The sequence below is a fragment of the Panthera leo genome, chromosome A2 (genome assembly GCF_018350215.1).
Source record: "Panthera leo isolate Ple1 chromosome A2, P.leo_Ple1_pat1.1, whole genome shotgun sequence".
Taxonomy (NCBI): Eukaryota; Metazoa; Chordata; class Mammalia; order Carnivora; family Felidae; genus Panthera; species Panthera leo.
The window spans coordinates 94,684,400-94,700,973 of record NC_056680.1 but is presented as its reverse complement, the minus strand read 5'-3'; the positions used below and the strand labels follow the sequence as shown (position 1 = coordinate 94,700,973).

General features: G+C 36.8%; 1 protein-coding gene across 3 annotated transcripts in view; it reads right to left on the bottom strand.

Annotated features, from left to right (window-relative positions):
* The window catches only part of ANKIB1 (ankyrin repeat and IBR domain containing 1), a 139,807-nt gene that overhangs the window by 28,634 nt on the left and 94,599 nt on the right, over nt 1-16,574 (bottom strand). For all 3 annotated transcript variants that reach the window (XM_042917582.1, XM_042917581.1, XM_042917583.1), the window contains 3 exons: nt 15,006-15,150; nt 13,347-13,513; nt 3,190-3,278 (listed from right to left, as the gene is read on the bottom strand). In XM_042917582.1, the coding sequence (XP_042773516.1) occupies nt 3,190-3,278; nt 13,347-13,513; nt 15,006-15,150 (401 nt within the window). The remainder of the gene's footprint in view (nt 1-3,189; nt 3,279-13,346; nt 13,514-15,005; nt 15,151-16,574) is intronic.

Genomic DNA, 16,574 nt, shown 5'->3' with positions numbered 1-16,574 from the left:
GTTAACAATGTCCGTAACAAAACTCATTATTGTTCCCTGAAAGTTACTGTTTTTTAAAAAATATTTATTTATTTATTCGTGTGGGGGTGGGAGGAGGGACAGAGACAGAGGGACAGAGAATCCCAAGCAGACTCCACGCTGTCGGTACACAGCTTGATGTGGGGCTTGAATTCATGACCTGTGAGATCAGGACCTGAACTGAGATGAAGAGTCCAACGCTTAACTGACTGAGCCACCCAGGAGCACCAAAAGTTACCCATAACTGAATTTCCTAGGCTGACCAATGATCTACCCTCTTACTCAAATTAAAAATTCCCCTCCCTACTTTGATCTCTCCTTCAGTCTAACCTTCCTAGTCATCACTTATCTTTATAAAAATATCTCAGATGCCACTTCCCTACTTAAAAAATGCATTCTATGGCTTATTCTGTTAATAAAATAACTTCAGACAATTTGGCAAAACTTCACAATCTGGCAACACCTATCTTTCCAGCCTCATCTCTTACAAATTCTCCCATGGACATTAATGTTAGGCTTCATATAAATGTATAAAGAAATGTAAGTAGGTGGGCAATAGCAAACCATGTCTAATAAATATGTTTCTTGGTTCCCGAAGCAAAAAGAGAAAGCAAAACCCAATTGTCTTGTCATGTTTAAAGGTGTTGCAGGATATTAGCATTAATCTATGGAACTCACACATGTACACAGACCCATACATATCAGGAGAATAGGGAAAATGGATGGGTGTCAAGGGAGCAATGGCAAGCTATTATCTGGGATTCAAGAAAGACACACAATGTACTGGGGGAATAAAAACAATCTATACAGGTGTTTTTGATTTGGGAAGTTCCTAGCATGTACCAGGTACTCAAAAAAATATTTGCTGAGGAGGGTCTGGGTGGCTCAGTCAGTTATGAGTCCGACTTCAGGTCATGATTTGTGAGTTTGATACCCGCTTCAGGCTCTGTGCTGAAAGCTCAGAGCCAGAAGCCTGCTTCAGATTCTTTGTCTCCCTCTGTCTCTGCCCCTCCCCTGCTCACACTCTCTCTCTCTCAAAAATAAATAAGCAAAGCAAAATTAAAAAAAAAAAGAATTGGAAATATTAAAAAGAATTGTTGATTGAATGATGGAACGTACAGGGTAGAAATATTTAATTGGATCTCACCATGAAATGTCCTAAGATGATCCATTTCTTTTTCTCCTGGATAAGGGACATAAGCCTTCTCATCATGTGAAAGGTATCTCCCTCATTATCAATTAATAAACTGATATTCTGGTTTACACAGTAGTCTCTTCTTCATGGATTTGAATGACCCTGAGTCAATGCATAAAATGAATCTTGTGAATCTAAAACGCTAAGGACAAGCTCTTGGGCAATGGTATATTGCCTGATAGAATACAAAACTGTAGGGTTTCATAGCTGTCAGCCAGACTCTGCCAGCGTCACTTCAGCTGCTGACAGGAATAACTGCCAGATCTCTGCCTCTGCAGATATGCTAAAACCCAATTCCTCTCTCACTGTCTTCAGGAGGATTCTTTAAAAAAAAAAAAAAAAAAAAAAATTATTTTTTTAACATTTATTCATTTTAGAGAGAGCACGAGTAGGGGAGGTGCAGAGAGAGAGAGACACACACAGAATCTGAAGCATGCTCCAGGGTCTGAGCTGTCAGCACAGAGCCTGACATGGGGCTGAACTCACGAGCCGTGAGATCATGACCTGAGCTGAAGTCGGATGCTTAACCGACTGAGCCACCCAGGTGCCCACCTTCAGGAAGATTCTATGACACCCGCCTGCCCAGCCTGATTTACTCTCATCTTTATCCAACTATAGTAGTTATCATGTGATATTGTAATGATCTGACTGCTTCCCTTCTAGCCTATTACTTTTTGAAGGCTGGCATCATCATCATGTGCTTTGCTCATAATAAGTATAGGTTCACTGAGTGAATTTTTTTTTTAATTTTTTTTAATGTTTATTTATTTTTGAGAGAGAGAGGGACAGAGTGTGAGCAGAAGGGCAGAGAGAGAGGGAGACACAGAATCCGAAGCAGGCTCCAGGCTCTGAGCTGTCAGTACAGGGCCCAACAGGGGCTCAAACTCACAAACTGAGAGATCATGACCTGAGCTGAAGTTGGACGCTTACCCTACTGGGCCACCCAGGAGCCCCTGAGTGAATTCTTTTTTTAAAATTTTTATTTATTTTTAATTTTGAGAGAGAGAGCACATGTGCAGTTGTGCATGAGCAGGGCAGGGGGACGGGCACAGAGGGAAAGAGAGAGAGAATCTTAAGCAGGCTCGATGTCCAGATGAAGCTCAGTGAAGGCCTTGATCTCATGACCATGAGAACATGACCTGAGTCGAAATCAAGGGTCGGATGATCAACTGACTGAGCCACCCAAGTGCCCCAGTCAATTCTTAATCCTGATTTGTAATACCTCCAACTAATTCCATTATATAAAAAGTTAAAAAAATTAACTTTTATATTAATTTGAAAATAAACAGTTGTCATAAAACACTTCAGGGGATGAGAAATTATTGCAAAGCAGATATATTTACTTGTTAAATGCAGGAATTGCTATTAGGAAGGCTAATTCAAACCCATTCTGTTTCTAGGCACATACCCTGTTCCTGATGTCACTCATTCCAATCTAAGGGTTAATTTCCTCATCTGCAAAATGGAATTACTAACACCAATTTCATAGCATTTCTGTAGGATTAATATTTATAAAAATCTCAGTTAAAATAGTTATAGACATGGCATTTAATATAAGTAAATCTACAGAGCCACATAATACCAAGAAATTAACTTATCTTATCATCCAATGGAAGATTCCAGGGAAGTAAGAAACTTCCTCTCACTACAGTTTATACATTTCTTCCCTTAAAGTACAGAAAAGCTAGTTGGTCTACCCCAGGATAAAGGGGAATGGCTGTAGGAGAAGGACTTAAATGTGACCCCTGTTTACCCTGTTTATCTTAACTTAAAACAGTCCGTTAGAAATATGGAACCTCTGATTCACCATTGCAAAAACCTTGTGATGTCCAAAAGGGTGTTGGTTAGAGGTGTAATGTTAAACAGGAGAGCTATAGCATTGAAAACTTACTTAATGAAGACTCTAAGTAATATGACCATATTATCTTTTGAATGCTATTAGAACATATAGTATAGCTTTCTAAGATTCCTCTTACGTTCTTCTGGTTTCATTTCAGTTATTTTTTGTAGCCAATTCTTCCATGTTTGGCAGTCACAAGGCTCATGTGCTTCACCAAGGCACTCCCTGAAGAGGAAAACATAGAAAAGGCAATTAAATATTCTTTATCAACATCAAGGCAAAAGAACAGGTGAAAAGTGTTCTTCCAATTAAAAAAAACATTTTTTTAAAGTTTATTTATTTTTGAGAGAGACGGACAGCGAATGGGGGAGGGGCAGAGAGAGAGAGAGAGAGAGAGAATCCCAAGCAGGCTCTTGTCTGCAGTGGCATCACAGAGCCCAATGCCAGGCTCAATCTCATGAACCATGAAATCATGATCTGAGCTGAAACCAAGAGTTGGATACTTAACTGACTGAGCCACTCAGGTGCCCCAGTGCTCTTCCAATTTTAAAGCTGAGAAAACTGAAGCACAGTGACTAGTGAGAAATGAAGTATTTCAATAGAGGAAGTGAAAATATGATTCTAGAGCTTGATACTGCCAGGTCAATTTTTTTTTAAAGCAGCACATTCATTTACACATTTTTAAAAGTTCCAAATAGATTACCTAACATTTATAATTTAGTTTTGCATGCTATAAGTTATGAGCTATAAAATATTTTTATCAGTTAGGTTCTGTCCTCACTAATACTACTCAAAGTTTGTTCCCTGGGATAGCAGCATTGCCACTGCTCAGGAGCTTGTTAAACATGCAGAAGAGCAGGCCCATAAGACCTACTGATTTAAATCTACATTTTATCAAATTACCACGTGACCTGTCTGCATTTTGAAGTTTGAAAAGTACTGTTTTACATTACATTTTTGTTACTTTGACCTTGGAATCCCCAAGTAACAGCTAGGGCAATTTAATTTACCATTGAGTTTGCTGAATCCCAATTTTCTGTTTAACTGGAATTTGGCAAATTTTGATTTAAATAATTAAGAACATCAATTTATCATTTGTAACTTGATTTTACATTCTTTCTATAGCTATATAAAAAATCCAACAGGCTTAAGGGGGAGCCTGGGTGGCTCAATCGGTTGAGTGTCTGACTGTTATGATCTCAACAGTCATGGGATCGAGCCCTGTGCTGATGGCTCAGAGCCTGCTTGGCAGACTCTCTCTTCCTCTCTCTGCCTCTCCCTCACCTCCTCTCACAATAAATAAATAAACATAAAAAAAAAAAAGGCTTAAGGCCTTTAAAAATTACTTATTTTAATTCAATACAATGGTATATTTTGTAGTACAAAGGAAATTTTACAGTAAATAACAAAATATCATTTTGAAAGGAGAAAAACCCAATCTGTAGGTGCCATCATCATCATCATCATCATGTGTTATTTTAAACAAAGATCTTATTTGCAAAGTTTAAGTCTTAAGAAGACACACCTGTTGATGCAGGTAGAGTCTTACCAACTATGAAGAACATTTTACTATATTAAGAATGTTTTGGGGCACTTGGGTGACTCGGTTAAGCGTCTGACTTCAGCTCAGGTCATGATCTCACAGTTTGTGGGTTCGAACCATGCACAGGGTTCTGTGCTGACAGCTCTGCTAAATTTCAGTATCTCCCTCTCTCTCTGCTCCTCCCCTGCTCACTCCATCTCAAAATAAATAAACAACCACATAAATAAATAAATAAATAAACAAACAAAAAAACAAAAAAAACAAATAAATAAATTGAATGAATGAATGAATGTTTCAATTCTCCTTCAAGCCCATTAGAGTAACTACTATTAAAAAAATAAATGCTAACTAGTGTTGGGAAGGATGTGGAGAAACTGGAACCCTTATGCAGTGCTGGTAAGAATCTAAAATGATGCAGTTGCTATGGAAAACAGTTTGATGGTTCCTCAAAATTTAAAACACAGAATTATTACATGATCTATCAATTATACTCCTAGATATATACCTAAAAGAATTGAAAGTTTCACAATGACTAAAATTTTCTCACCAATGTTTACAACAGCATTACTCGCAAAAGCCAGAATATGGTTTACAACCCATATGTCCATTAACAGATGAACAGATAAACAAAATGTGGTGTATATACACACAATGGAATTATTAGTTGGCCATAAAAAGGAATGAAATTCTGATACACACTCAACATGGATGAAACTTGAGACATTATGCTAAGTGAAATAAGTCACACACAAAAAGATAAATATTGTATGATACCACTTACATTAAATATTCAGAAAAAGGAATTCACAGACAGTAGAATGGTGGTTAACAGTGGCTATGGGGCAAGGGAAGATGGGGAGTTATTGTTTAATGGTTAGAGTTTCTGTTTGGTATGAGGTTAAAAGTTCTATAAATGGATAGGAAACGGTTGCACAACATTAGGAATGTACTTAAAACCACTGAATTATATACTTAAAAATGCTTTGAAGGGAAAAAAAAAAAGCATCAATTATCTTGAAAGAGTAATTTAGTTTGCTTAAGTTCCTGATATTACTGGGGTGCCTGGGTCACTCAGTTGGTGGAGCATCTGATTCTGGATTTCAGCTGAGGTTATGATCTCAAGGTCCTGGGATTGAGTCTTGAGTCGGACTCCGAGCTGAACATGGAGACTGCTAAAGATTTATTTTCTTTCTCTTTCTTTCTTTCTTTCTTTCTTTCTTTCTTTCTTTCTTTCTTTCTTTCTTTCTTTCTTTCTCTCTCTCTCTCTCTCTCTCTCTCTCCCTCCCTCCCTCCCTCCCTCCCTCCCTCCCTCCCTCCCTCCTCTTTCTCTTTCTCTCTCTCCCCCCACCCTGCCCCCCTGGTCCTCTGCCCCACTTGTGTGCTCTCTTTAAATTAAAAAAAAAAAAAAAAAAGTGTTAAAAAAAATTCCTGACATTACTGAATCTGGCATTTGGGAAATATTTTCCGTAAGTGTGGTTTTATAAAGTTTCTTAGGAATTTAGTGGTGACTTAACAGTCATTCAAAAAATATTGGGTTGATTAAAAATGGAAGTAAAAAAAATGCAAGTAGACGTATTATATATTACATTCACTTTAGTACATATTAAAATCAACTCTGCTTTCCAGAAATATAAGGGATATCTGTGATAACTGTTAATTTTAATTTGGCACATATACTAGCATACACTAGAGTAAAAAATATGCCACAGATCTAGGAACAGTGTTTCCATATGGTGCTTAGGAATACATGCAGGAATAGAGTGTCTAGATTTGTCATGACTTATTAAAAAACAATTTAGGTGTAAAATAGACTTCTATATCTGCAGTATCTAAATGAAGCCAATGAAATAAATTATTTCTGTTAACTTTAAAGTTTTTTCCCCATGAAGATTAAACAACACATTGAATATTTTTCCCCTACTAGAATCAATACCAGTATGACTGGCTCTGGTGTCAGAACATTTTCTGACAGAACCAGGAAAATAATCATGAGGGGTGCGAGGGGAAAACCCAATGTTTACAAATGGAATCTGAAAAAATAAATGCTATTTCTTCAAAAGGCCATAATTGCTTATCGGTGTGCTTGGTTCTCTAAGGTGCTGCATTAGACAGCAATACAAATGTTCTTTTCCAGAACCTCACTGGAGGATATAGACCTGCTGCTTCCTCAGGTGCTAGCTCAATCAGCAGGATCACTCTGAATGTTATAACTAGGCGGCACAGTTTCCAGAGCAATGCTAAGAGTGGGTATATAAATAGGAGAGGCTTATAAATAATAAATAAGTTAGAGCAAGGACTGTAAATTAAAAAGGGAGTTATTTTAAAACTAAGGCATTTGCGAAAATAAGCCCAAACTACTTTAAAGTATGGTAATAACAATGTTACCAGACATTACATGGTTGAAAATCTGAACTATGCCATGTGTAGGGAAAGGGTTATTCTGAGAGAAGTAATAAAGAGACTGGAATGTTCTGCAAACACTGGAAAGTTAAATATCTGAAGAAAGTTTCAACCAAGACACCAATAACTGGTGACAAGTTTTCTGACAGACCTAGCACCTGCTGTTGAGACTGTACCTCAAAATGTCACTAAAAACAAGTGAATTGGAAGAGGAATTTTGTTATATAGTTAAATGAGATGTAGACACACCAATAGAGTGAGTTCACTAAGGGGAAAAACTGCTTCGTTATAAAGGAAAAAGAGGTTATCTAATATAAAATCCTTAACCCTGTCCAAATATGATAGTTAACTAATATCAAGAGATCAAGGAATGGTTCTTTCCTTGAAAATTTGTCAATATGCACAACCGTTGGCAGGAATATACAGTGACTCCAAAGGATTCTGGAAAAGTAAAGACCTTCTACTAAAGTTTCATCATCTGATGGAAGAAATTTCTATCAAGAAGTTGACAATTTCAGTTCACTGCCATTTTAGAACTATATTAATGATGAATCCTGATTAAGTAGAAATCCTCATTTTATGATTTTCTTCCTTTAGTTAACTTTCTCCCTTAATTAACAAATCAACAAAAAATAATAATTTAAAAAAACTAGAATTTGGGGGGCACCTGGGTGGCTCAGTTGGTTAAGCATCTAACTCTTGGTTTCGGCTCAGGTCGTGATCTCACAGTTGAGGAATTTGAACCCCAAGCTGGGCTCTGTGCTGAAAGCACGGAGCCTGCTTGGGATTCTCTCTCTCCCTCTTTCTTTGCCCCTCCCCCATCCTCTTGGAAAAAAAAAAAAGCTAGTAGTTTTGAGTATACCAGGCAATGTTGTAATACCTTACATATACTGACTCATTTAATCCACATAACAACTCTTTCAAATTGGTACTATTATCCCCATTTTTAAAAATTTCTTTCTTTCCTTCTTCTTTTTTTATAATTTTTTAATATATATTTTTGAGAGAGAGACCAAACATGCACATAAGTGGAGGTGGGGCAGAGAGTGAGAGAGAGTGAGAGAGTGAGAGAGAGAGAGAGAGTGAGAGAGAGAGAGAGAGAGAGAGAGAGAGAATCTGAAGCAGGCTCTGCACTATCGGTGCAAAGCACGACATGGGGCTTGAACTCACAAACTCAGTGATCATGACCCGAGTTGAAGTCAGATGCTCAACTAACTGAGCCACCCAGGTGCCCCTATTATCCCTATTTAATATTTATTTATTTTTGAGAGAGAGAGAGAGAGACAGGCGTGAGTGGGGGAGGGCAGAGAGCGAGACACAGAATCTGAAGCAGGTTCCAGGCTCTGAGCTGTCCGCATAGAGACTGATGTGTGGCTCGAACTCAAGAACCATGAGATCATGACCTGAGCTGAAGTCGGACACTTAACCAACTGAGCCAGCCAGGTGCCCCCGTATCATCCTATTTAAAATGCACAGAGAGGCTCAATACTCTGCCAAAGGTCACACAAGGAGCAAGCAGATGAGCTGAGATTTGAAGCCAAATTGTTTGACTTTGGAACTAGTACATTTTATGTTGACTGCATCAGTTACAAAGGCTTCAATTGTATCACTGTATTATAAGAGAAGATGCTTGTTTATCATCAAGTCACACAGCTAGTTAATGGCAGTTAAGTCTCAAATGCAGGTCCTATGTTTCCCATGTCAATCATGTGCTCCACTGAAATCTGATAAATTGAACTTTCAACAGTATTTATTTAGATGGGTATGATACTTTGTATAGAGTAGACACGATATTTAAACAGGGTCTTATGATCGATTTCTATCAAATAAATATCATGTTTCATTTCTGGGCCTAGGACAAGCTGGTGAATATATTCTGCTAGTTAGCAGGACTCTGATACTAAAATAGCTAAATACTGCCAATCTGGAAAATTTTTTTCCAGAGCCAGAGCTTATTAAGCTAAGTAAGGGTTTGAGACTCTAATTTTGCAAGAGAAGATGAGACTCAACTATTAGGGTCCACAAACAAGAACAACATCATGTATTTTTCCCAGAGGACTCTTAAAGAGTCTGTTGAGTCTTAAAGAGTCTGTGGAGGAGATGAAGCATGAAACTACTGCTTTAACTCAATCAAGATTCATGATCCTAACAGGAGAGTAGGTTTTATCAAAATCCTTATTGTGGGTATTGGAGGAAAACAGAATGAGCTGACAATATTCATGCAGACATTTACTTGTGAAGTTTCCTGAAATACCTGACAAGTCTGCACATTGTACTTTGATGCACTGGAAACTTCAGTGGACTAGAAACCTGACGCTGTTGTTTCTCATCAGTTGCATCACTATAATCCAAATCTTCTTCTTGGGTTCAATTTGTTTCATGGTGATGGTGACACTACTTTAAAGGGTTCTTTGCATAGTTTCAGAAAATAAATGCTCCACAGCTGGGTGATATATTAAAAACCACATAACATTACTGTTTAGAATATTCATGCCATTCAATTTTATTCAATAACTCAAAAATATGTTTGACAGTCTATGGATTTAGAAGAGATGAATTCTATTTAAGTTCTCCATTTCCAATGGCAACAATGGTGATTAAAGGGACTGGGGACAGTGATATAGGAAAGATAAGACCATTATACATAAGGTTAAATTTGAGTTCTTCTCCTCACAGATTAGAATTTGGGTGGTATTAAGAAGTATTTTTGACAATAAATCTTTAAAAAGTTGCCTCCGGGGGCGCCTGGGTGGCGCAGTCGGTTAAGCGTCCGACTTCAGCCAGGTCACGATCTCGCGGTCCGTGAGTTCGAGCCCCGCATCAGGCTCTGGGCTGATGGCTCGGAGCCTGGAGCCTGTTTCCGATTCTGTGTCTCCCTCTCTCTCTGCCCCTCCCCAGTTCATGCTCTGTCTCTCTCTGTCCCAAAAATAAAATAAAAAACGTTGAAAAAAAAAATTAAAAAAAAATAAATAAATAAAAAGTTGCCTCGGAAAAGAAAGACTTTGCATTAGTTCAGAGGGCATAGAAGTTACATAGTAGCATATTCTACTTCATAAAGAGGGAAACAGAGGGGAAATGCTCATTGGCTCAAGTTATGAACCCGGTCTATGGACAATATTGTCAAGATCAGACAAAATACAATTATACAGGCTAAGGGAAGAAAGCATTCTAGGTTCAGTTATTAAGGGGACAGAACTGGTGGGTGAAAAAGTTACAAAAGAAAGGACTACTTTTTGGTGGGAAAGGAAATGTATACTCCTACCTTCCCTCTTATCAATAAATATGTTGTTATACCCAGGCCCACATCCTTCTTGGGGATGGCTCTCAACTCATTCTGTCACATGCAGCTCTTAAAAAGAAGGAACTATTAGGGGCACATGGGTGGCTCAGTCGGTTAAGCGTCTGACTCTTGATTTTGGCTCAGGTCATGACCTTATGGTTTGTGAGATAAAGCCCTGTGTCGGGCTGTGTGCTGACAGCGCAGAGCCTACTTGGAATTCTCTCTCTCCCTCTCCTCTGCTCACGCACTCTCTCTCAAAATAAATAAACTTAAAAGAAGACGAAGAAGAAGAAGAAGAAGGAGGAGGAGGAGGAGGAGGAGGAGGAGGAGGAACAATTATTGTCTTTTCTCATGGTTTTTGTAATCATCGTTAGAGAATATTTCTGAGGTTTCTGGGGAAAGAAAGAAACCGAGAATCATATACCTTTATTTTATAAAGATTTCTCTTACAAAGCTTTCATTTGCATAGAGCTGATTTTGCCTCTTTTTGAAATACTAGATAAGGGCAGTAGAATTCTACTTAGAATTGTTTTAATTTTTAGAATTTCTGATTACAGACAAAGCTCTTTTATTACATGAATAAGATTAGGAAGCTAAGAATGTAAAAACAGAGACTGCAAATTAATGCCTAGAGATGTGAAACAGGCAATGTAAAAATCCCAGAATAGGATTTAGAACTAGAATTGCTATGTCCAGAAAATGATGGTTCTTTTTGCTAAGCCCTCTACTACCCTTATGAATAAGAGCAAGAGAAATGATTACCAAATGTGACTTTGAATCCATGTGGCCATTCACAGATCCTCTGAACTGGGATAAAATTCAAAAGAGGGCCTGTGATCTTGGCATACAGTACCACCCAGCCTGACTGGGGTGTGACAAAAAGCAAGCTAATATAATTCTCCAAACACTGGTCTAGAAATGTACAATTTGTAGCATCATATATGTTTATAGAAACATTGATACAGCTTTTAGAATCTGTCATTGGTAGGTTTTTCCATTAGTGTCATCATGTTCAGTCAAACCAAATCTACTACTTGTAGCATACAAAGAAAGGTGGGGAAGAACATAAAAAAAATTAGCTAATCTGCAATAAAAACTAGTAAAAGCTAGACCACAGAAATCATAGAGCTTAAGAAGACAATGCCAATCATAGGTTCTTCCCTCCCCTTCAAAACTTTTTATTCTCTGATCTTAGCAAATACTATCTTCTTAGTTTCTAAATGTTTTATTAATTTACCTTTTCTATTTTTGTAGCTTCTCCACCAATCCTCTGAATTAGCCTTGTTCAACCAGGATGCTTACATGAACCAGAGAACTCAGAAACTGATTTATGTGGTAACTTGCCTCAACGTTCCCAAGGATAATACATAATTAGTACCATTTTAGATGCACAGGGTGCACACGATGGGGTGCCTGATGGCACATGTGCTTAAATTTCTGAAGGAACTCCACACTAAGTCAGAACAGGGAGCCCCTTTATTTTTCTTACTTTAATTTTCTTATATTGTAGTAAAGTGGGTTCATATTCATCTAAGGACTATTTATTCATGAACAATTAAACTCTTGTGTATTCATTAACTCACTTGTCCCTTCTGAGCTGGATCCTGAACTCCTCTGGTGAGGTAGTAAGGTGGGGTTAAGAACCAATCCGCAAATAGTAAAACATGTAAAATTAATAATTAGGAATTTGTCTTTTAAATGTTTTGAGAAATTACTATAGTTCTTAAAATATAATAAATTACTATTATATGTGGATATAATCTATTACTCAGTAATTTGTTGCTGTTTTACTTTCTGAGTCTGATTTAGCCATGAAAGTAGTCAATATGGTTTTCCTTTCATTAATCCCTTCATTCAAGCACCTAGTACAGAAGTCTAGCAAACTTTTTCTGTAAAGAACCAAATGATACATATTGTGGGTTTTATAGGCCATATGGTCTCTGTTACAACCAGGCAATGCTGTCATGGCCTGAAAGCAGCTATACACAATAGGTAAACAAACTGGCATGAATGGGTATGGCTGTGTTCAAATAAAAAATTGGTGGGGACAGTAGTTTTCTGACACCTGACCCAGAGTTCAGTGGTACATATAGACTGACAGTTCAAGAGATATTTTTAGCTAATGATAATGATGATGAGGGTAAGAAATAGACCTTTCAGGGTAGGAATATTTCCACAACTACGCCTTTTTACTACTTAGCAGTGCTAGAATTTGACTTTGGTTTCTGATAAGTAGATAAGAGTTTTATACCCACCTAAAGTATATCCTTGCATATGTGATAAATTTGGGAATGAGAAAAAAGGAGAACAAATACTATTTCTTATTGTGATCATTTAATTAACTAAAACAAAACAGTTAATTATGACTGAATTGACTCTGAACAAAGCAGAATGCTGATGTCAGATATATAGCCAGCCTATCCATTACTGATTTATCACCAGTTCATACTTATTAAGTACTTTCTTTATTAAACAAAACACAAGACACACAAAGTGATTCCTAAGTAGGACTGTGCATTAAGAACCACCTAGAAGCTTCTTTCTTGGGGCCCTACTCCAAAATCTATTATCAAAATCTTACTTGTTGGTGTCTAGATGAAAATTTGGGAAAACTGTCTTAGTTAATTCTGGTTATCCCTGGAGTCTTCAATTTTAAGAAAAAAAGTTAAGCTCTAAACATGTTCTAATCTATGGTCAGCAATTTGGTATTACTGTTTAAGTGCATGAGCTCTGGAGTCAGAGCTGGGCTCTAAACCCATTTTTGCCATTTCCTAGGTGTATAACCTGGGCAATTTCTATATGCCTGAGTTTCTTTATCTGTAAATTGGGTATAATAACAGCATTCAACTCATAGCATTGTTGGGAGAATTCAATAGGTGAAAATATCTGGCATAACACCTGGCACACATCAGTCACACAATAAATATAAACTATTACTACTTATCACACATTTTTTCAATTACTAACAATGATATCAAAATATACTACATTTTAAAGGCCTAATTCAAGGTGCATAGTCTTTTAAAAAACTGTTAAGTGAATAGGCTATTCCAACTTGTCTTGTACTGACCAGCAGAAGAGGTGTCCTTTTCCACAGTCCACAGCAGGAGCTCTGAGCAAGGGAAAGCTGAGTGTATCAGACCCAGATGTATTTGACCCTTGTTTTGTAAGTCTGACTGCTCTTTCACAGCCTGGAGTAGGACACCATTTAATGGCAGGATTATTTTCAACAAAGGCCTGTTGGAACAGCAATAACAAAACATGACAGGAAATATTTTAATACTAAATTCTCAGAGTATATCCCATGTCAATTTAATTTAGAGGGGAAAAAAAAGGCGTGAAATAAAAAACAAAGAGTAATCAGTCTAAAGAGATACTTAAAATAGTACCAGAAAGTATGAAACTTAAAAGTAAGAAGGAAAAAAGAGGTAATTACTTTAGTAACAACATGACTTTTTAAATTTATATTTTCTTTAATCTAAAAACCAGGTAGGGGTGCCTGGGAGGCTCAGTTGGTTAAGCCTCCAATTTTGGCTCAGGTCATGATCTCATGGTTCGTGAGTTCGAGCCCAACATCGGGCTCTGCACTGGTGGTGTGGAGCATGCTTGGGATTCTCTCTCCCTCTTTCTCTCTCTGCCCCACCTCCACAGTTGCTCTCTCTCAAAATAAATTAAAAAATATGTAAAAAACACAAAAGCCAGGTAGATGATGATGAAGTAAAACATAACTATTTACAAAGAAAATGTGTAATTTAAACATGTTTTCTCATACAATGTGCTGCTTTTCTAATGGCAAATAATTATAGAATAGAATCTTGTATGTGATTATTAGTTACATTAGAACTGCCAATTTCTAAATGGTGCCCTAATAATACAGAAGTCAATATTATGATGCTTTCTATGTTATGAAACAGCAGGATGTCTTTTTAAAAGTCCGTATGTTATAGGGGTTAGACTACAAAAAAATCTGCATAAAGCAGTCAAAGTATAATTTTTAAATCACACAAGAAAGTAACTTACCTATGCTTCTGCACAACTCTTAAACAAAAATAAAGAATGCAGAAAAAAGAAACATAATTCATTATATGAAACTATTCTTTCAAAAAACCCATTCTAAATTGATAATCTTTATTTCTGAATATTTACATGTAGTAATGTAAAATATGTCTTTTAGAAAACTTCAAATAGGTACTACCTGCTTTGAATACTGTTCTCATCAATCAGTTATACAAGTGCCAACAGGCAAATCAGCATACAGTTCTGACCAACATTTTTTATTTTCTGTAAATTACTACTTCGGCTTTTAATTTTTACTTGTTTTTTAAAATTAAAAAAAAATATTTTAGGGAGCGAGAGAGCGAGTGGGGGAGAGGGGCAAAAGTGGGGAGAGAGAGAGAATCTTAAGTAGGCTGCATGTTCAGCATGGAGCCTGGTGGGGGGGCTTGATCCCACAAACCTGGGATCGTGACAAGCCAAAATCAAGAGTTGGACACTCAACCTACTGAGCCACCCAAGTGCCCCAACTTTTACTTCTATCATGACTACAAAATAATGCTTTAGCTTAAAACTGTAATTAATGCCACCACTCCTTCATGCAGTTTTTCTGGGAGACAAAAGTCAGAGTCCATTATTCCACGTGTTTTCAAAAAAAAAAAAAAAAGTTAAATAAAATCTGTTACACAGTTTTAATAAAATTAAAATGATGGAAATCAGATAATTGGCAGCATACCTTAATATCAAACTGTAGGTATCGTTTGTCCATCTCCTTAGAAACTACACTTTCTATGATATCCACAGGCACAAGTTGGAAGCAATCATATGCAGGGCAGAAAATGTTGTGAGCTTCACCTTCTTGAATTTTCAGATTCAAAAATCTATTAAAATTATCAATTGATAGGAAAAAAAAAAGGAAAAATATAACTTATTTTCACATTCTAAGAATTTTTTCTTCATGCTCAATTTTCTTTTAGAGTGTAATTAAAATAACACCAATGAACAAAGTGTGGAATACCAATTATAATACAATTGATTTAATAAAATATATATAATTCACATAATTCACAAACATTATTAAATATTATTTGCCCAACCATTCATTCATTTATTCATACATACACACATATGAATATATATACTCATATTTATGTTATATATATATTTTATATATGTTCCTCTTTTGCTTTATTCTAAAAATCTGAAACAATATACATAACATTAAAATTTAAGAAATGAGTGATTTGGAAAGGTCACATTCAATTCTCAATATTCCGACTTTTAAAGAAAAGGGAGCAATTGTACAGAATTAAAATCCTGGATAATCCAAGAGATTTGGGAGTGGCATTGCAAAATGGCATACCTTTTTGAAGAAAAGACTTTCTGCTTATATTTCATTCAGACGAGTATTAAGTTGCATGTCCTACTCCAGGCACACTAGCTGACCTAGTCAAACTAGTTCCCTAGTTGCCCAGGGAAAAGGCATCCTGGAGAGTGACAGGAATGTAGCCCTAGGTGAATTAAGTGCTTAAGAGCAGGATTTTGAGTTAGACAATTCCAGGTCTGCCACTAACAAGTCATATGATCTTTAGCAATTTGTTTACCTGTCTGCCCCTCAGTTTTACTATCTGTAAAATGGAGGTAATAATAAGCATTTCTTGGGGTTGTTACACAGATTATATGATATAATGTATGAACATCTCCATGGTGCCTGGCATAGATAAGAATTCATAAATTTTAGCAAGGGTTTTATTTTTATTATTAATATTTCCTATGGACAAACAAGAAGAAATGAGCTTTTAAAGTGTGATTTAACACTTAAACCTAGAGAAAATAAATGGAAAGCCAGGCAATTAAGTCACCATTCTCTAGTGATCACTATCAACTGTTTGACTCTTCTGCCTGCAGTATTTTTCCTTCAGGTTCTCTCAGGCTCTTAATTCTACTGCACTTAAAAAAAAAAAAAAAAAAAAAAATCAAACTTACTGTCATCAGATCTACCCCCTCTGCTCCATTTCCTTCTTCCACAATTTCATCCTGGCACTTTTAGGAAAACAGAGCCCTCTCTTTTGTTTTTTTTTTAATTTACTTATTTTAAGAGAGCAAGAGAACATGTGCTGGAAGGGACAGAGAGGAAGAAGAGAGAATCCCAAGCAGGCTCTGCACTGTCAGCACAGCCCAATGGGGCTCAAACCCACGAACCATGAGATCATGACCTGAGCTGAAATCAAGAATTGATGCTTAACCTACTGAACACCCAGGTGCCCCCAGAACCCTCTCCTAATACCCTTTCTAACATACCCCA